We start from the raw sequence: 21,511 nt of genomic DNA, 5'->3' as shown, positions 1-21,511 counted from the left end.
AGCTTCTACCTTGGTGTGGTTTCAATGTCCCATCCAAAATTCACATAGAAATGTAATTGCCAATGTAATGGTATTGGGAGATGGGACCCTTAAGAGGTGGTTAGGTCCTGAAGGCTCTGCCCTCATGAACGGATTAATGCTGTTACTGCGGGAGTGAGTGAGTTATCTTGGGAATTCAGCCCTCTTTCTCTGTCTTGCATTCCTGCCTGCCCTTCTGCCATGTGACAATGCAGTGAGAAGGCCCAGCAGATGCCTGTACCATGCTCTTGGACTTCCCAGCCTCCAGAACTGTGAGCTGAATAAACTTCTTTTCTTTGAAAATCACCCAGTCTAGTATTCTGTTACAGCAACAGAAAGCGGACATGTCTGCATCATCTGTTTCTTTTGGCCTCTTGTTCCTCAAGTGTCTGGCAATCCTTGGCTTATGCTTAAAGGTTGAGGTTGGAAACTGAGCACATGAGGTGGGTTATACTAGTGCAGCAAGTCAGACCTCTTGTCTTTCTACCTCTAGGTAAGTGCAGGAATTGAGTTTAGATATGAAACCAGTGGCGGTCGGGACACCACCATGGCATTTCAACTGGTTTTAAAATGGCCCTGTGTGGGTTTTCAAAGCTATAAGGTGGTGTGGCTGCAACTGCTGAGGAGAGGCCCTGAGAAGTGTCTCTTGAGGTCGGATTTCCCTGAAGATTATGGGAGCCGAGTGGGAGAAGTTGAGTGCTATCCTCTTTCCTCCACTGTGCTGGGCTCCAGTCCCACCTTCCACCCCACAGCAAGTGAAGGGCCAGGTTTCTTCCAGCTTCCGAGCAACCCTTTGGCTGTTCCTTGTCTGCTTCACTCCCAGTTTAATATGTGTGTGGGAACTCTGTCTTGCAAGTCATCTTAGTTCTCATCTTTCCTTCTCCTTTATGATTCTGATAACTGCTGGCCACAGACTGTTCTTACCCCCTCCTGTGGGTTTATGGTTTTAGAGAAATCCCTTTACTCTCATTTTCTTGGGCTTCCAGTGGGGAGGTGAAATTTTATGTTTGTGCAATCTTCAATCTTTAGCCAGAACTCCAAGAAAACTTTTCATTTTTACTGTTTACAGTAGATTAAAAAAAAAAAAAAAAAAAACCAACCCGCTGCAATTGCTGTAAAACCACCCATACCGGAAACATCCACCAGAAGAGCACATTACTATACAGATAGATACCATAATGACGTATAAACACTTTATTTTTTAATTCCATCTGAATCCACTGGCCAGCTAGAGCCAGAAAAGTAAAAAACAGTGTAAACAAGGAGCTAGAGTGCAGAGGCTCAGAGGAGGGCAGGAGTCATCTCCACTCACTTCCCCAACCTGGTTTTGTCTCCATTCCCAACTGGAGCTCAGGGCTGCCCTTGGTGCCACCCAGGAGAGCAGCCCAGCCTGCACCCTCACAGAGTATTGCATGCATAGCTAGGGAAACCATTTGAAAAATAAGTTGCACACCTGTTAGCCAAGTTCAGACTCAGCTCAACGGTGATAGGACAAGACCCTGTCAGTGAAAAGGGTTGGCTGAAGGGTGGTGTCCACAGAATGGTTATGTTCTTCAAACCGGCTGTTGGATCCCACCCTCGTGGGGCAGTTCTCAGATGGGCCTGCAGGCCAGGGAAACAGGGCTTCCCAAGGCGCTTTCCATGTCCACTGTCTCTGGTGTCCCATCACCTGAACACTTGTCTCCTGACTCCTGATTCTGCTAATACTACAATCAAAATTATTTCACATAAATTGTTCAGTCATTTAGAAGGCCATCGAATTTACTACTGATCAGATTCCTGCTGATGGACATACAATGTACGGCATCATGGACATCACTCGGACGTCAAGTCAGTTTAAGAACAAAAGCACAGGTCCATCACTCCCAGGGCGGTTTCCAGTAGCCCTAGTTACACCACATCCACATTAGAGGCCCCTCCATGTGCCACTCTGTCAGAGACCACCCTGTCCAAGGCTCTCATCAAGATGTCTGGCATGTGGTCTGTTAGCATCTTTGGGCCTATGAGTATTTTGCTGAACTGTGCTTCATGTGACCACTTTGCACTGTACTGAGCAGTAGAACAGTAGCCAAACCTTTAAAACGGAAAAGAAAAAAACACCGATTGGCCAAGTTTCACTTGTCTGGCCTCTAACACTTGCATTTCTTTTACTGGTGGTGAGTGGGCTGAACCATGTGAGACCCACACCCCCATCTGCACTCACCTCCCTGAGGAGCCCTCTTCCTCCAGGTGGATGATCCTGCCCGGAGGGTACAGAGGGGGATACTTGTGGGGAGAGTCCAGAGGGGAGTCACTGGAGAAGCTGTATGCTGGAGAACAGTGTGTCAGCAGAGTCTGCTCCCCGAGAAGAGGCTGCGTCAGGTCTCCCTGGTTGGCCCCCTCTAGCTCCGTTGGAAAGTTACTGGGGTTCCCCCCAAACAGTTCGTACCAACACCCCTGCAGCAAGATCTTGTACTGAGGGTGAGACCCAAGAAGGCAGAATGTTACTCTGTGAGGCTGTCACTGTCACCACAGAGACCTCCATGGGACGGGAGCTGTGTTGGTGGCAGCCACACCCTCAAAGCTCAGGACACTCTCATGCCAAATCATAGGTCATGAGTGTGGGATGTCTCTCGGGCAATGAAGCCATTACATTTGTAGCAATATTTAGAAACCAAATCATGCAGAGTTTGAGGAAAAATTACCCTTCATTCTTTTCAGGCAATTCTGCAAATCAGTTTTACCCTGCCCTTAAATTAGACACGAATTTCTAAAAAGTTTTGGGGGGTAATTGTTGATAAGGAAAGAATTAAATAAAAAATTTTTCTGATTAGCAACAAAAGCACACTAGAAAGCCAGAAAACACAGAGGTTAAAAAAAGTGAAAATCATCTCTAATCCCATTATCAAATAAAACCATATTTTGGTATATATTTTTTCCAAATTTTTATCTAGGCTCACATCTATATCTGTATCTCCTTGTCCTCTCCCTCTGCCTCAGATCTTATCTCGAAGAATCACTTTTAAGCCTGCTTTTTTTTCTTTAACTTTTCAATCCATCATGGACTTCAGTCTCTATTGGCAAATCGAAATTTCTGTCATTTTTAATAACTGCATAATATCCACAGTATGGATATACCAGTACCTCTTAAAATCTGTATTTGGCAGACTTATTTTCTAAGCTTTGAGACAATATTCCCAAAAGCATCAGAATTGCATCAGTCACAAGACAGGACTAAGAAGTCTGAAGTCCAAGGCAGTCCCACCCCCAACCTCCAGGGAGGGGAGGGAAACTGAAGGTTAAGTTGATCGCCAGTGGCCAGTGATTTAATCAAGCACGCCTATGTAATGAAGCTTTCATAAAAACCCAAGGGCACAGGGTTCGGGGAGCTTCCAAATAGCGAACACGTGGAGGTTTTCACTTCTACTTGCCAGGAGGGTGGTGCACCCCAACTCCACAGGGACAGAAGCTCCTGTACTCAGGACCCTTATAGACCTCGCCCTATGTATCTCTTCATCTGGCTGTTTATATCCTTTAAAATATCCTTTGTGATAAATGGGTAAACGTAATTAGTAAGTTTTTCCCTGAGTTCTGTGAGCTGCTCAGCAAATTAATTGAACCCAAGGAGGGGACTGTGGGAACCCTTATTTACAGCTAGTTGGTCAGAAGCAGAGGCAAAACAGCCTGTAGCTTGCGACTGGCATCGGTAGGGGTGGCAGTCTTGAGGACTGAGCCCTCAACTTGTGGGATCTGATTCTATCTCCAGGTAGTGTTGGAATTGAATTAGAGGGCACCTAGCTGGTGTTTGCTATAGAACTGCTTGCTTGCTTGCTTGCTGGTGGGGAGAAATCCGCACATAGCTGGTCACAGAAGTCGGTTTTTTGTGCTAATGATGATGCTATGAGAGTAGAGGAAACAATGTGTTTTTACTCACTCAGCTATTTAGATAATTCCTCTCAACTCTACATAGGATCTCATGGATAGGCACAAGCTTCCTGGAGATTCTCTTAAAAGGGCATCCCAAATTACCTTAGGCTCATTACAATGAGCAATCACTCGCAAGATTCTTTTCTTCAAATCTTCCAAGTTGGTCACACTTAACCTGTTTAGCACAAAATTAGATTGAGGCTCAGTACTCAGTATTTTCAACTACCCTAACCCACAGAAAAACCATCCCACAGACTCACCTGGGAATCACATCCTTTCCCAGGACAAGTGACACAATAAAGTTCTTGGAGTATTCATGAAGAGATTTGCTAAAATTTCCAAAAAAAGAGAAAAGCTAAGTTAGTTTTATGATTATATTGCCCATAGAGACTTCAAAGAAAGAAAGAGATGTTAACACTTCCAGGTCAGTGAGAGGTTAAACTTCACAGAACCAACTCTGTTCTCTACCCTCTCAAGGGGAGGAAGAATAAAACTTGAGATTTCGGTTAGAGCAACTCACTGGCCAGATTCTATTAAAACCACAATGTATATTCAATTCAATATACATTTAGCTTCACAGCTAAAATTTCAAACTGGATCAAGATGGCGGACCAAGCATATGCATTTATCCTTTGACCCAGCAACCTCACTTGGGAGAATCTATCGGGGATGCCCTGGCAAAAGTGTAAAATGGCAGATGCAAAAGGCTATTCACTGCAGTATTGGCTTGTCATAGCAGAGGCTAGAAACCACCCACATATCCATCTGTAGAGAACTGTACTCAGTTCATAAACCATCCACATAGTAATGTGTCCTTTACAGCTGTGAAAAGGAATGAGGGCTATGGGGTGATTTCAGGATATAATGTTAAAGTTAAAACACCAACAATACAAGAGGTAGAAGACCAGGTACTACCTCTTATCTAAGAATGGGAGAGAAATACGTATATATACATATTTGCTTATACATATGAAAACAGTGAAAAGTTAAAAAAAAAAAAAACATTAAAAACGGTTACCTCTGGGGTTGAAAGGACATTTTTTTTTTTTTTTTTTTTTTTTTTTTTTTAAAAGATGACCGGTAAGGGGATCTTAACCCTTGACTTGGTGTTGTCAGCACCACGCTCACCCAGTGAGCAACCGGCCATCCCTATATGGGATCCGAACCCGTGGCCTTGGTGTTATCAGCACCACACTCTCCCGAGTAAGCCACAGGCCGGCCCTTGAAAGGACATTTTTGAAGGAACAAGAATGGAAACTGGATTTTTCTAAATCTACCTTGCTTTGTAGAGTTGGCTTTCGAAAGATGTCAATGTTTTATTTTATAGAATTAGAAAACAAAAGCAAACAAAATAACAAAAGCAATCCCTAAAAGCAAAACCAAATAAAACAAATGAATGTATTATGTATTAACCAAACAGAGAAAAATTATTTCGAGTGACCTTATAAAAACAGTAATTTGGCTGTTCATCCCTAGTAGGAATACATAAGAAGAAGAAAACAAACTGCAAAGATATCTCAAACTACTTTCAGTAATCATACGGTTAGATGTTATATTGGTATTACTATTTTGAAACTATGATCTATCTACGGATCTGTACATATACATATACTGGGGAGAGAAACAATGTAATAATTGGGTTTCCTTTTTTTTCCTTTTTTCGGTGGCTGGCTGGTACAAGGAATAATTGGGTTTATGTTGACAGAAAACAAGTTTTTCAGCACAGGAGAAAAAAAATACAGAGTTTCAGTAAAAACAACTATATAATCATACAATTTAGGTATAAACCCTGCTGTTTAATTTAAATTGGAAGTATCAATGTGAACTAAGGATGTATTTTCTCTTTGGTATAACAAAAGCATTTCCTACCTCTTTCCACTGAAAAGGCCTAGGAACTATGACTAGCCCTGTGGCAATGAGCACCAGGTTACAGTGCCCAGGTTGTAGTCTTAAATACCATTTCCCATTAAAAGGAACCAATACTCCTTGGAGAAATGGCTGATTCTAGATATGGAACAGGAAAAAAATCTTGAGACCATTTCAGGCTCAAAGCTTGAGAAAATTTTGTTGTACCAGGAAGCAAGAAAACTATCAGACAACTGGGGTATGTCAAAACGGAGAAAGGGCTGGCTGGTTAGCTCAGCTGGTTAAAACGTGGTGTTACAACACCAAGGTCAAGGGTTCGGATTCCCATACCAGATAGCCACCAAAAAAAAAAAAAAAGTTATAGACAATAGGAAATTTAAAAAGTATAAAATTAGAGGATCAGCCCAGGTGCTCTAACTTGCCAAATTATGCAAATAAAGAAATTAAGGCTAGACAACTAAAAAGGCGGGAAATTATCTTTTTTAAAAAAATTATAAGGGCTGGCCCATGGCTCACTCAGGAGAGTGCGGTGCTGATAACACCAAGGCCACGGGTTCAGATCCTATATAGGGATGGCTGGTTGAGCGTGGTGCAGACCACATCGGGCCGAGGGTTGCGATCCCCTTACCAGTCAAAAAAAAAAAAAAAAAAATTATAAAGCCACTTTCATGTCTCTATGTATGAGGATATTTCAAAAAGTTCAAGGAAGATTCATATGATTTTTCAATTCCATTTGCCATGAACTTTTTGAAGTACCCTCATATATATTTAAATATGTATTTTAATATAAAAAAGCTTTTAAAGAATTTGAAAGATACAAATATTTATGTATATAGATATTAATGGAATTTTTTATAATTGAAAAATGTAAATATCCATCAGTAGTAAAATAAATAAAAATGATGTAACCAGATGATAGCACACTAAGCAGCTATTTAAAAAACATGTTCTCAAAGAGTATTTAGGATGTAATGTACACAGTGTATTATTTCAATTTGTAAAACACATATTCACACACACACAAACGGCTGGAAAAAACATAAACCTAAATATTTACAATGGTGAACTCTGGGTAGAAGATCTTTGATCTCTCTACTTTTCTTTTTTAAACTTTCTATAATGGATGAATTCTTTTTCTATCTAAAAATTATTTTGTTTTTGGCAGCTGGCCAGTAGAGGGTCTTTTTTTTAATTCTTAATTTCACTTCTTTTTTTCATTGTGTTACAAATTTCATTTCATTTATTTATTTTTCACAGCTGGCCAAGTACAGGGATCTGAACCCCTGACCTTGGTGTTATCAGCACCATGCTCTCCTAAGTCAGCTAACTGGTCAGCCCCAAATTTCTTTTATACTCAGGGCAGGTCACCTAGGACAGTGCAGTCAGTATGTTGAATCAGCAAAGAAAAACGTACTTTGCAAACTCATAAAAATGTCATTATACATCATTATGCATTTGTCCAAGCTCATATAATGTACAACACCCAGAGAACCAACCCTAAAGTAAACCAGGGACTCTGGGTGAGAGTGAGGTGTCAATCGTTGACAGTGGGAGAGGCTGTGCCCATGGGGGGCAGCCAGGAGGCCATATGGGAAATCTCTGTACCTTCCACTCTATTTTGCTGTGACCCTAAAACTGCTCTAAGGAATAAAGACTAGTTTTAAAAAAAGATCTTAGAATTCTATCATTTAGGAAATTAAAGCTACGATCAGATAGATCTAAGAAAGGCTATTCAGTCTTTCTTAAACCAAACAGTGCTTTGAAACAAATTTCGCCTGAGAATGAGAATGATAATTCAATTACAAATAAAAGATGAGTCTTGACCACATGACTCGTAAGTAGCACCTTGTTACTCACAGGAAGAACACAGAATTACCTTAACAGCCCCCGGGGAGGAGAAAAGGCATAACACCTGACTTGTGGGTACACGTTTCTGAGCATGATGGCTACCAGGGCTGCAGCTCCCGCCCCCAGGCTGTGCCCCACTATGACAAGGCGGTATTCCTAGAGGGCAAAGAGCGTAATGAAGTAAAGGTTAAAAATAACAAAGGGCTAATGACAGGAAAAGACAAGAAAAAATAAAGCCTCACAGGAACAACACTGAATGCTTGGCTCAAAATCCCATCATCGTTGAGTCGTCGGTAAATATATCTGGCAGCTTGAGAAATGCCCTAAAAAGGGAGACAAAGAAAGTGGCTATTAATCTTCAGACAAGGCAGGTTCCATCACGACCCAGAAGACAGGATTACAGTGCAGGTACACTTACCTGTGATTCTCTAACTATCTCCCCAAATAGGGTACAATGTCGCAGGATCAGCAGCCACACCTGTTTTTCCTGGTACCTTGTACAGAGGTTGGCATGAAGTGGGTGCTCACTGAATATTTAAATGAGTGAGTGGGTGACGTCGGGACTTCTTTCCATGTCAACAGATACATTTCTGCAGTGTTTTTTCTGTCATTACACAGTATTGTGCTGTATGGACATATCACAATTTACTTCCCGGAAGTCTCTATGGCTGGTCAGATTTTGATTATAAATGACTGATCTTTTTAAATGATGTCAAAACCTAAAGTTCTAAATCAATGGCACTTACTAAGCAGCCACTGCTTCTGCAAAGGCAAAACATGACCACCACAAGTGAGCTCTATGGAGATCAGATTTGGGTTTAATTTCAAAAAAATAAATAAAATTTAAAACTTCCTAACAAATATAGCTGGTCCTATAAAACAGACTCCTTGAAAATCAAGCAGTTCCAGTAGAAAAAAGACAGCCTGTGCGAGGTCCTGAGACAAGCAGGCCGGGCCCTGTCCTTGTGCAGCTTCCACCATAACAGGACGAGGTAGAGGAAATTCTGTATAAGGCGGGAGACTATTTTGGATAATCTTCAAAGCAACTGCAAATTCCAAAATTCAGTAATTCAATAATTCTGCAAGTTGAATGCTGAACGTGGCTTCCATATTCTGTGTGCATGCTGACAGCACTTCTTTTTATTTATTCATTTATTTATTTTTGGCAGCTGGTCAGCACAGGGATCTGAACCCTTGATTTTGGTGTTATAACACCGTGCTCTAACCAGTTGAGCTAACTGGCCAGCCCCCTGACGGCACTTCTTGACAAAGCACCAAATTCTCTTTCCCTCTCCCGCAACTGCAACACAGTCAATTCTAGTCAACATTAATTTGGCACCTACTAAACGGCCAATCTGGGCAATCAGAGCCAAACTGCTGGTGGATACCCTCCTTGGCATGCGTGATAAGCCAAGAAAATGCCAAGACACATGCAGCCACACATCCAATTACTTTGGATGGCATCAAAGCCAAACTTGGCACGACTTGGCACAAGTGAAGCCAAGAGCAGAGGACAGGCCTCCAGCCATTGCCTCTCCCAGCCTGAGGGAAGAACTGTCACTGAAATATTAACCCGAGTATGAGGGAGAGGCCTCAGCTGGCAGCCAGGCCTAAGGCATCTGGGCTTGTGGTCACATGAAGCCTTTCTCTGAACAGAACCTCAACCCAAGCCAGAGCACATTGGACTCTGAAGGTGTTTCGGGGTTGGTTGATTGATGATTCCCTATAATATTGCATACAAATGGCCAATGTGCACATGAAAAAATGTTCAACATCACTACTCATCAGGGAAATGCAAATTAAAACCACAATGAGATATTATCTTATACCAGTTAGAATGGCTGTTATCAAAAAGACAAATGCTGTGAGGATTTGGAGAAAAGAGAACTCTCCTACGTTGTTTGTAGAAATGTAAATCGGTACAGCCATTGTGGAAAACAGTATGGAGCATCCTCAGAGAACTAGTAGTTGAACTACCTTAATACCCAACAATCTCACTACTGGGTATATACACAAAGAAAATGAATCAGACGCCTGCACTCCCATGTTCATTGCAGTTCTATTCTCAATTGCCAAGAGATGGAATCAACCTAAATGCCCATCAATGAATGAATGGATTAAAAAATATGGTATATATATATATATATATATAATACTGTTCATCTATAAAAAATAAAGAAATACTACCATTTGTAGCAACATGAATGGAACTGGACGGCATCATGCTAAGTGAAGTAAGCCAGGCACAGACAAATATCGCATGATCTCACTCATATGTGGAATCTTAGAAAATAAAAGTCGTTCTTACAGAAATAGAGAGAAGAATAATGGTTATTGGAGGCCGGGAGAGAAAGTGGTGGATTAACAGGTATAAAGGTTTGTTATCTACCCTAAGTGAATACTATATGCATGTATTCAAACAAACCACTGTACCCCATAAATACGTACAAATAAAGGTTTTTTTAAAAAAACGTATGTCACTGGGCCGAGCCCGTGGCGCACTCGGTAGAGTGCTGCGCTGGGAGCGCGGCGACGCTTCCCGCCGCGGGTTCAGATCCTATATAGGAATGACCGGTGCACTCACTGGCTGAGTGCCGGTCACGAAAAAATGACAAAAAAAAAAAAAAAAAAAAAAACCGTATGTCACAAAAACAAAACAAAAAAAGGTTTAGATGTTTTCTTTTTCTTCACACATATCCAAAAATAGTTAAACTTGAGTCTTTTGTGAACTGAGGCACAAAAAGACAGCTAAGGAGTCAAGAAAAAAATTCCCATTCTTAGGACTGTCAAGCTTCTTTCCAACTGGTGGCAGAACAAAAGCCTCCACTCCAGCTTCTTCCTGAAAACTGTCTGGGCAGGACACTGTAATTCAGTCACCTGTAGCTACACTCTTGCTATAACACGTTTTTTTTTTTTTTGGTGATTAGCCAGAAAGGGACATTTTTTAAAAATAAAAATTAAACATTTTATTTAAAAAAAGATTACTACAGAAATAGGACACATTTTGGTTATAAAAACACATGAAGTGCATAAAAGCAGAGTCCGAATCACTGACTTCCTCCCTTGACACCTTAATGCCTGCTCCCCACAAGCAGCCACGGTAACCTTCAGGATGGCAGCATTCCTGACTTTTCCCTAAATGTCAGACAACTCTGCTCTGCAACTTCATTAGTCATCAGTGAAATGCAAATCAAAATCACAATGAGATCACTTCACACCCACTAGGATGGCTATAATGAAAAAAGTGGAACAAGGGTATGAGGAAATTGGAACCCTCATACACTGCTGGTAAGAATGTAAAATGCTGTAGCCGTGTAGAAAACAGTTTGGTGGTTCCTCAAAAAGTTAAACAGAATTACCAGATGACAAAGCAATTCCACTTCTAGGTATATACCCAAAAGAACTGAAAGGAGGAACTCGAACAATTATCAGTACACCAATGTTCATAGCAGCATCACCTAGTAGCAAAAAGGCAGACACAACTCAAGTGTCCATCAATGGATAAACAAAATGTGGTCTGTTCATACCATGCAATATTATTCAGTCTTAAAAATGAATGAAATTTTGGTAGATGCTACAAAATGAACCTTGAAAACATTGTGCTCAGTGAAATTACCCAGTCACAAAAGTACAAATAATGCATGACTCCACTTACATGAGCTTCCTAGAACAGCCAAGTTCAGAGATAAAAAGTAGAAAAGAGGTTACCAGAGGCTGGGGAGGGAGGAAGAAGTCAGTGCTTAATGGGTAGAGTTTATGTTGGGGACGATGAAAAAATTTTGGTATAAACAGTGGTGACGGGTAGACAGCATTGTGAATGCATTTAATGCCACTGAATTGTACACTTATCAAATGGTTAAAATAATATTATGTCATGCATATTTTACCAGAATTAAAAAAAACTTTAAACTCCACAACTCTACGTGGGCAGGCAGTTTTCTATTTCCTTTGGGAGTAGCTTATGCAGCCCACCCCTGCAGCACAGTAAGAGTGAAACTGAGCACTTGGGTGTGGCTACATCTGCACAGACACTTGTGGAATGACATGTATGAGAGTGTTCCCAATGTCTGCCTGCCTGTCTCCTTAGGCGGGAGGCTTTGTTTTCACTCTGTACTGCTCTGGACTATACTAAAGCTTTTTTCTCACCATGAGAATGTATTACTTTACTTAAAAGGGAAGGAAAGCCATAGACCAGGGTTCACATACCCAACCTGACACTTATTCCAGTAACTATGGGGCTTCTGACAAGTTACTCAATCTCAAATAAAAAGCATTTTGCATGGGGGCCGGCCCGTGGCTCACTCGGGAGAGTGCGGTGCTGATAACACCAAGGCCATGGGTTCGGATCCTATATAGGGATGGCCGGTTAGCTCACTGGGTGAGCGTGGTGCTGACAACACCAAGTCAAGGGTTAAGATCCCCTTACCGGTCATCTTTTTAAAAATAAAAAAAAATTTTAAGAAAGCATTTTGCATAGTGCCTGGTACATGGTAACTATTAGTGACATAATTAGCATTAACAGGAAAGATTCACAAACATGGGGACTTATACCTTGTGCGCCAAACAGTCTTCCACCTCACACTCTAAGTCCAGGGTCTCACTCTCTGCTGACAGATCGGTAAGGATGTCCTATAAAAAAGGCGTTGACAGAAGAAGCCGTCAGCCTGTGCAGGTGCAGGGCTGGTGAATGATGTGTGCACTCTCTGAGGCTGATGGTGGGTCCTTGCTCCCATGATGCTCCCTCGGAGAGACAGGGGGGATGGCACAGTCTCCTGGTCTGACTGTTGAGACTTGAACCTGTGATGCTTGAACTTGGGAGAGAAACCCAGGCAGTGGCCCTGAGGGCCCTGCCGGCATGACCAGCTCTGGGCCAGGAATGAACGGTAAAGGCGAACACGGGGGGCATCTAAGACACACCCTCTGCCTGTCCCATTGCACATGCATTCTAAGGACCCAAGCAGCAGAGCTCGCACCAGGGTATTAAACAAAGCATGGTTCCTGTCCTCAGGGGCCCACAGTAAATGACTCACTGTCATGTAAGAAAGTAAGAGGCCTGGCTCACTAGTGCTACAAGCAAGGGGGGATCCTAGGAGGGAGGCACATCCTGGGGACAGGGGAGGCTTCCCAGAGGAGGTGGTGCCTGAGCCAGAGCCCAGTGGAAAAGGCTGACTCAGGAAGCAGAGAAGAGAGGCAGCATCCTCACCAAGGGGGAGGCAGGACCCAAGGCAGAGGCATGGCCCAAGCACCCTGCTGTTTAAAAAGCTCCACAGGTGATTCGGATGCACTGCCAGGGTAGAGAGCCTCTGGCACGGGTGTACAGTGTGCACAGTGGGAACTGCAAGGGCAGGCTGGGTCGGGTCATAAAGCACCAGCAAAGCTGTGCTCAGAAACATTAACATATTAACAGCGGTGGGAAGCTGCTGTAGGCTTCTGAGAAGGATGGGAAGAGCTGACCCATGTTCTAGAAAGAATTCTTTGTAGAGAGTACAAAGGACAGATTGGGAAGATGAGAGACTAGACAGGGATGGGGAAAGAAAACTATCTCACTGGTGCAGGAAAGAGGACTGGGCACAAAGCGAGGGCCATGACACTGGGAATGGAGAGGAGACAGCCAGAGGGACTCGGGCTGGGCGGGAACTTCACAAGCAATGAACAGGGCACAAAGTGAGAAGAGAAACCAAAGACAACTTCACCATTTCTTAAATGGCAACTAGGGGACAAAGGCAGAATATAGACAAGAGGCCCAGAAGGAAGCACAGATCAGGGAAGGGGAGGGTGTGATTTCTTTGGTACCTCTGGGAAGACCCAGATGGCTCTTGAAGATGCAGGTATGGGGTCCCAGCCAACAGCCAGAGCTGTGAGCCCTGGAAACAGGGGGCCGCCCTCTGAGCTGGTCAGAAGGAGAGGAGGGTTGAGGGTGCGAGCTTTGGAGTCTCATTACATTCTCTGTGTTAGCAGAGAAGTAAAAACCAGGAAGTGAGACTAAGGAGTGTCTGATAAGAAACCAGAAAGAACAACACAGAAAGAGAGAGAGTTTCAACAGGGAGAAAGTCATCTGGTGTCTCCCAGGGTGAGAGAAGTCAGGGAAGCGGAAGACGGATGGATAAGTGGCAGTTTTCGCTGCACCTGGAGAAAAGCAGGCCACCTGAAGACTGGCAGGCGTGCTGGGTCACTGAGGACCTGAGACAAGAACTTGCAGTGGAGCTAGTAAACCGTGGTGTGACTTTTGACAGCCAAACTTGGCCTATAGTCCCACTCTGGCTCTGGGTGCAGAAAATTTGAGGGGAGGGTCACTGGGTTTGAAGCCTGGCTGGGCACATCCAGGAAAGCCAGGCAGGAAGGGGCTCCTCTGCATGGGGAGCCAGACATGCTGGCATCTCTGACAGTTCTTCATTAAAAGGAAACCACTTTTCATCTATTCTTTGTGAAGGGAGTGTTTCACAACCCTGGATTCACTTCCTCGTTTTCTGTTCCTGGTGTTTTCCTCTATGTCTAATGCTGTTGCTTAACAGTTTTCGCCACTCCAAGCATGTGCCACTGCCAATTCACGCTCCCTGCTCCCACCCCCAATCCCCAGGTCTAATATGTTGGGCCCTAACATTACCTGGAGAGACATGGTCCCTCGCACAGCTACCACAACAGACTCTTTCCTGTGATCCAGAGCCACTAAAAAAGGCAGCTCATATACCTGAAGGATAAAGAAACAAGCATGAGGTCTAAATTATAAAAACATGCATCTAATGATACAAACTTCGATCATTCCAGTGTCTCTAAGAACACAGCAGCTTATGAGGAAAGTGAGACCCTGACTCCTGCATCACAGGAAGGGACACACTGGTGTGCCCTCCCTACTCATCCTCACTAGATGGGGCCACTTTGACACTCTGTAAATGAAAGGCTTTCATAAAACATGAAAAAATACCTTTGCTTTCTTTCTTGCCTCTCTCTGACCACCTTCTCCTCCCCCCAAAATCAAAGCTATACCCTGCTGTACAGTAAATACATTCACTTTACTGCCCTCATTTTAGTCCCAGCATGCCAAGGAGTCAATGGGTAAATTCAGTTCTATACTGACCAACTAAAAGTCATCCCATGAGGCAGGACTAACAGATGCTGGTCACCAAAGACTCTAGTCAGGTTACCACCATCGTGTCACCCACTGGGGGTTGGGCGGGCAGGAACAGCTGCAGTGTTATGCTGCAATCACTGTAAAACCAGAGTCAGCTATTTTGCATAAGGTAAAAGGCTGTGGGCCTTGTGAGCTCCACTTTCACTTAGAAGCAACCACAGTTAAAAGCTGCAATGCTAGGCTCCTGCCTTCAGAACCAGAGTCCTGAAAGATCACTGAAAGGGTTTGGGGTTGGGCAGGCCTGGGTTAGAAACTCAGGTTGGCCCCTTTCCTGCTGTGGGATCGCAAGTAAATGTCTTAAGTTCTCTCAGCCTCTGTTTCCTCACCTTTAAGAAGGACATAATATTACCTAACCCTTAAGGCTGGTTGTGCACACTAAAATGAGAAAATGCCTGGCTTGTGGATGGCAGTTAACCAAAGATCCATGATTACCACAGCGATAGCCTCTTGTTTGTGGTGGACAGCTATGTATTTGGGAAGAACAGACCGCTGCCTTCATTTCCCTGGTTTCCACAGGAGAGAGACTTTTACATGATGACACTGTGTGTGGGCTCCTTGAAAGAGCTCTCAGAAGTCATAAACCTTCTGTGAAAACTCACCTTCTTTAAAACACATCATTCCTTTCTGTCATGACCACTCAGTACAAGGGCAGAGGTTCTCAGGGGTTCCCAAACTTCGCTGCACATGGGACTCACTGAGGATGTTAAAAAATACCCACGCATGGGGCTGGACGGTTAGCTCAGTGAGTTACAGTATGGCGCTGACAACACCAAGGCCCAGGGTTCGATCCCTGAATGGGCCAGTTATCAATTAAAAAAAAAACAAACCAACCACCCACACCTGGTCTTACCCCCAAAACACTGATTTAATGGGGATGGGGTGTAACCTACACATTGGGACTTTTAAAACTTCCCAGCTGACTCTAAAATGCAGTAGTTTGGGCAGTTACAACACTAAGGTCAAGGGTTCGGATCCCCATACCAGCCAGCTGCCAAAAAAAAAAAAAAAAAAAAAAAAAAATTAAAATGCAGTAGTTTGGGAGCTACTGGGCTGGAGAGCAGAGGTTAACAAAATCACCTACACACTGGAATCACCAAGGGACTTTCAAAACTCTGAGCTGGGGTCCTATCTCCAGAATTTCTGATTTAAATGATCCAGGGTATAGCCTGGCCTTCAAGAGTTTTAAAGTTTCCCAAAAGATTCTATTTGGCAGCAAAATTTGAGAACTACTGTCCTACACCAGTGGGTCTTCAATTTTGGTGCGTTTGAGAATCACCTGGAGAGCTACTAGGCACCCCTGAGTCCTAGGTCGGTGCAGCTGGATAGAGCTGGCTTTTGCAGCTTCATTATGTTCCCCAGGTGACACCCTCCAAAGTGTGAGACCCACTGCACTACACTATTGCTGATGGAGCTCAAGTTTTAGAACAAAGATTAATCCCAGAAAACTGTGTGGGATTAATATTGATACAACTCACTGTTCTTCAGTAAAAAGTGGTTTTAGGTAAGAAACGCAGTACGAGGGCTGGCCCATGGCTCACTTGGGAGAGCGTGGTGCTGACAACACCAAGTCAAGGGTTAAGATCCCCTTACCGGACATCTTTTACAACAATCAAACAAACAAACAAAAAACCTAGGTTTTTAACCTGGATCCGTGGACCTGTGTGGGCATCAAGGAGGTCCCTAAAATAGTGCACAGGACTTGGGAGTGAGTGAGTGAGTGAGTGAGTGAGTGAGTGAGTGAGTGAGTGAGTGTGTGTGTGTGTGTGTGTGTGTGTGTGTGTGTTTGGGAGTGAGTGAGTGAGTGAGTGTGTGTGTGTGTGTGTGTGTGTGTGTGTGTGTGTGTGTGTGTGTGTGTGTCTATGAATGCCATGAAGAATAATTCATAACTTCCATCAGAATCTCAAAGGACTCCAGGATCCAAAAGAAGTTAAGAACCACGGTCTTATACTATACCTTGTCATGAAAGCTTATGTGAATGAAATCCCTGTACTGTAGCTTTGTTGTTTGCAGGATGGAGCCAAGATGACAATTGAGCTGATCACCTCCAACCAAGTCATAGTCTGTTGTTCTGTTTCTGCAACTAAAAAAGGGGGTAAAGATATTATTGTGCCAACCTGAGCCACTTACCAGGGAATATCAATACTCACTGTCATGTTTTCCCAGCAAACATAATGACTAGAGTTTACAATTTTCAGGACTTAACCTGGCTAACACAGAATGGCTTTTAAAAGATGAATATTTCTCTGTGTATACCTCTTTATTAGAGTTTTTACTTCTAGCATATTAATGCTTTACATATTCAAAAAAATAAAAAAAACAATAAGGATGGGAGAGACCCTACAACTGTACTCCAACGGAAGGAGGTGAACAAAACCATTCCAAATTAACAACATTACCAAGTCTGAAGAAGAAACAACAACAAAAGAACTAATCTAAGTAGCTTTTGGATATAATACTCTAAGTCTAAGAAGAACTGCAAACGAATCACAAACTTTAATTAGCAGATGTCTTTTATTGTAGCAGTATTGGGTATAGCAATTCTAAAACTACTTTGTGAGTACAGGAGGACTGAGCATGAGTAACATACTACTGCTGGGAGCCAGGGTTCTCTTTTTGGGAAAAAGTAGACATAGTTATGATATGGGAGAAGGCAAGGAAAAACTCTGTGGCTTCAGATAGAAATTTTAATATAGCCATATAGCTGGACAGTTAGCTTAGTTGGTTAGAATGTGGTACTGATAACAATAAGGTCCAGGGTTTGATCCCTGTACCAGCCAGCACCAAAAAACAAAAGCAACCCCCCCCCAAAACAAATAAAAATATCCATATAAACTCATAATTTTTTAAATATATATTTGGCTGAATCACATGAAATTGCTATTTTTACCTCAATTCTGTCCACTGAAAAGGCCCAGAAGCAATAACACTCCAGGAGTAATGTGCATACTTAGCACTTGGATCTTGGTTTCTAATTACTCCTGCCCACATTACAAGAGGGTACCCTGGAGAAATGATGCCAGGGAAAGCACAAGATGAGCCCACAATATCTTATGTCAGAAAATCAGGAAGTGCTCAGAAAATGACTGGGGACATATCAAAAGGACACAGGAGCCAGCCTGCAGGGCCAAATCTGGGACATTCTGAGCATCAAATAAATATTACATTTATTACAAAATGAACAGTAATGAATTATAACCCATTGAATAAAGTAAGAATCTATAAATCCACATAGATAATAAATAGTAGTTGTAAAGAAGGAAAAGCTCTTCTTTACAGTCGAAAGACAACTAACATAGAAAAAATGGTGAATTTAGAAAATTTGTAACCATCCTAACCGAATTAGACAAAAATCAACGAATGCTAAAACTACTAATTAAAAGTCTGGAGAGGAACAGGATATTTAAATGGTCTCAAAGTATCTCCCCTGTAGCAGATTGAATTATGTCCCCCCAAAACTCATTGAAGCTTGAATTGTATCCCCCAAGTTTTATGTAGTAGAAACTTGGCCTCCACTGTGACTGTTAAGAAGCTGGGAAATCCTATTATGGTAATTGAAAGATGGGGCCTTGAAGAGGTGATTGGATTGTAGGACCATGCAGTAGTGAATGGATTAAAAATGGTGGTCAGGGGTGTGGTTCTGAGGGCCTTAAAAAGAAGAGGAGAGTCTGTTTCTCTCTCTCTCTGCTCACACTATCTTACAATGTGAGACCCCTGGGTTGCTGTCGCCACCACCAGATGGACTTTGAACTTCCCAGCCTCAGAAACTGTAAGCAATAAATTTTATTTTCTTTATAAATCACCCAGTCTCAAGTATTGTTATAGCAACACAAAAACGGACTAATACATCCCCAAAGATGATTTCTTATTTACAAAGGGAAGGAAAGTACAACTTCTGTGGCAAAACCTGGCAATCACCACCTCAGCCAAGTGATCAAAATCAACATTGTCAGGCATGGGGCAAACTGGCTTCATGTGTCTCCTGATATGATGTACTAAGAAGGACACATGTTCCTCATGAAGCATTCTTGCCAAAAATTCAAAACTTGAATCTAATCACAAGGAAACCATCACACAAATACAAAACCAAGGGCCATTCTACAAAAGATCTGCACTGTCCTCTTCAAAATGTCAGCTTCAGGAAAGACAAACAATGGTTGAGCAAGTGCTCCAAACTGAAGGAGACTAAGGAAACATGACAACTAAATGCAACATGTCACCCTGGATCAAAGGAAAAATTGCTAGAAAGGAAACTATGAGGACAATTGGAAAAATTTAAATACAAGTTGTAAATTAGCTAATGATCAACAATAAATTTCCTAAATTTTAGAATTTTATCGTAGTTATATAAAAGAATGTCCTTGGTTTTAGGAAATTCAGGCTGAAGTAATTAGAGATAAAGGAGTGCCATGTCTACAACTAAATCTAAAATGGTCCAGGGAAAAATATACGTGTGTATATATATATACACACACACACACACAAGGGGTCTTCAAAAAGTTCATGGAAAGATTGATATTATCTTTTTAATTCTATTTTTCCGCAAACTTTTTGAAATACCCTCGTATAGAGAGAGTGTTACAGCACAAGTGACAAAGTAAGTCACAACTGGTGACTCTAGGTAAGGTATATAGGGGAGTTCCTTGTACAGTTCTTGCAAGTTTTTGAAATATGACAAAATAAGCAAAGTTTTTTTTTAAGGGAAATATGGATTTGGAGGCCTCAGACAGTGCAAACCTACCAGTCACCACCAATCCTGCACAGCCCTGTAAATGGGTTTCTATAAATGTACAGAGGCCACCCATAGGCAGCTGCTGCAAACTGCATATAATGACGGCAATTTTCTAATTCTGCATCCAAATCAGCTTCCTGGAAATAAACAAAAAAAGCTTTGTGTTTAGGTGAACTCATTATGGAGAGGATCTACACTAAGATCTTAAACCTAAACTCAAATTTCTGATTCTTCTAGCTTTTTCCTCACTGAATAGAACTCTCAGAGGATTCCATAGGGAAAAGTGTTCCTTAAATACAGATGGACTCAGCAAGTACTGTGAGAGTTGACAGCAAAAAAACCCTAATGACTTTTCTGATTTCTCTGAAATGAACCAGTGCTTCCTGCCTGGATACATCAGACTAGCAGATTTCCACTGCCACTGCAACACGAGCTGCCAAGAACTGGGCGCTTTAACAAGGAGCAGAGAAATACATAGTCTGTGTGCAATTTTCTCCTTCAAAAGCATAAAAATCTGTGGCAGGAAAACTATCACCAAGCAAAGCAGAACTGTTTCTGCTCCCTGGGTGTAGAGAAGAAAGCAAACACACCTGGGGAGAATCAGGACCCATCCCAGAAGGAAATTTTCTGATACGTAGAATCCAACAGCAAATTTCCTAAAACAGAAGGCTTTAAAAATACGATGGATGGTGAGCTGGCCAGGAATGGGCTCCCACTACCTGAACTCCAGGTGATGACGAGATGCCTCACCTGAGAGGTGATAAACTACAACCAGCAGAAGACACAAATCAGATTCCAACCCAACTGCTACTGAAATTGCTGTTGGCTAAAAGCTGTATATTTCTCAATTCTACAATGAGGTGTAAATGTCAAAACAATGCAATCCAATAAAAACACAGGCTTACCTGGGAGGGCTCTGGGGAGTGGGTGATCACCTCGGCAGGCTCTTGGTTATTACTGATATTGTCCTGTTGCTGATGAAGAAGAGCAAGGCCTGCTGCGATGTCACTAGGCACCAGATCTGTGTCCTGGTTTGGAAACCACAATGGCCTGTCATAACACTCAGCAGGAACTGCCCAAGAGTTCCCTAAAATTCACTTTTATATAGTTCATAGGCACACATACACAGATACATCTTTAAGTACAAAGGTATTTTTAAAAGCATTTTCCTTGCATAACTCCTTCTATATGTGTGCTTAATATTTTTTCACATTTTACCCTCAGACAAATCTACTGGAGAACATAAAAATTTTGTTGATCTCTAAGGTACTGGCCACCAAAAAAATTTTTGATCTCTATTTTAAAAGCTCACTTTAAGTTATTCAGCTATTTTTAGTCTACTTCAAATCTTTTGTAAAGTGGCAGAGTAAATCTTTGTAGTAACATGCAATTTTAGCCCAACTTTATATTCTCACTTCTCAAGACGCTGTGAAAGTTTTGTTGAAATGCAGTCTATAGTAGAGATTTATGAGACTGAACTTAAACTCACAGGGTATAGCAAACCTCAAAAAGAGCCCCAAACTAGTAAAGCAACAGAGAATTAGTCTTCTTGAGCCTGACCTTATCCTTTTTCTTCAGGATAGATATGGAGGAGCCAGTAATCCTCAACCACCTCCAGGCACTTCCAGCCCATAAGAGAGGACTATGTACAGGCCAGTCGGCCAATAGGTTCTGCCTAGGATGTAGATTAAGACATCCTCTAAGAATAACCAGCTTCTGTTCTTCCTTCCAAATATCTTAAGACTAAATTGAAGCACTCTTAAATTATTTAGGGGGACACACTTCTCCAATCCTGACATGGGGGCTGCTGCTATGGCCTGGTGTTAGGCTACAGGGCCAGTCCTGAGCACTGCAAGGTGGGACACCACAGAGAAGCAATAAGGAGCCCGGCAGGTGTGCAGGATGTCAAGAGAACTCTTCCTCCCTTACTTGGTCTCAATACTGAACAGCAGTTTATGAGAGAACATTACATAAAAAGATAAAATCACACACTGGATACAAAAGAAAAAAAGAGT

The 21,511-nt window shown here is 42.3% G+C and overlaps 1 protein-coding gene across 2 annotated transcripts in view; it reads right to left on the bottom strand.

Annotated features, from left to right (window-relative positions):
• Positions 1–1,206: 1,206 nt before the first annotated feature.
• The window catches only part of DAGLB (diacylglycerol lipase beta), a 28,616-nt gene continuing 8,311 nt past the window's right edge, over positions 1,207–21,511 (bottom strand). For both annotated transcript variants that reach the window (XM_063090765.1, XM_063090766.1), the window contains 11 exons: positions 20,402–20,524; positions 19,506–19,633; positions 16,721–16,847; positions 14,243–14,326; positions 12,190–12,267; positions 7,881–7,961; positions 7,667–7,794; positions 4,185–4,253; positions 4,027–4,099; positions 2,222–2,472; positions 1,207–2,092 (listed from right to left, as the gene is read on the bottom strand). In XM_063090765.1, coding sequence (XP_062946835.1) covers positions 1,909–2,092; positions 2,222–2,472; positions 4,027–4,099; positions 4,185–4,253; positions 7,667–7,794; positions 7,881–7,961; positions 12,190–12,267; positions 14,243–14,326; positions 16,721–16,847; positions 19,506–19,633; positions 20,402–20,524 — 1,326 coding nt within the window. In that variant the 3' untranslated portion in view covers positions 1,207–1,908. The remainder of the gene's footprint in view (positions 2,093–2,221; positions 2,473–4,026; positions 4,100–4,184; positions 4,254–7,666; positions 7,795–7,880; positions 7,962–12,189; positions 12,268–14,242; positions 14,327–16,720; positions 16,848–19,505; positions 19,634–20,401; positions 20,525–21,511) is intronic.

Source organism: Cynocephalus volans, chromosome 3 (assembly GCF_027409185.1).
Source record: "Cynocephalus volans isolate mCynVol1 chromosome 3, mCynVol1.pri, whole genome shotgun sequence".
Classification (NCBI taxonomy): Eukaryota; Metazoa; Chordata; class Mammalia; order Dermoptera; family Cynocephalidae; genus Cynocephalus; species Cynocephalus volans.
Note: the sequence above shows the minus strand (reverse complement) of the source record. Positions and strands in the feature narration are given on the sequence as shown.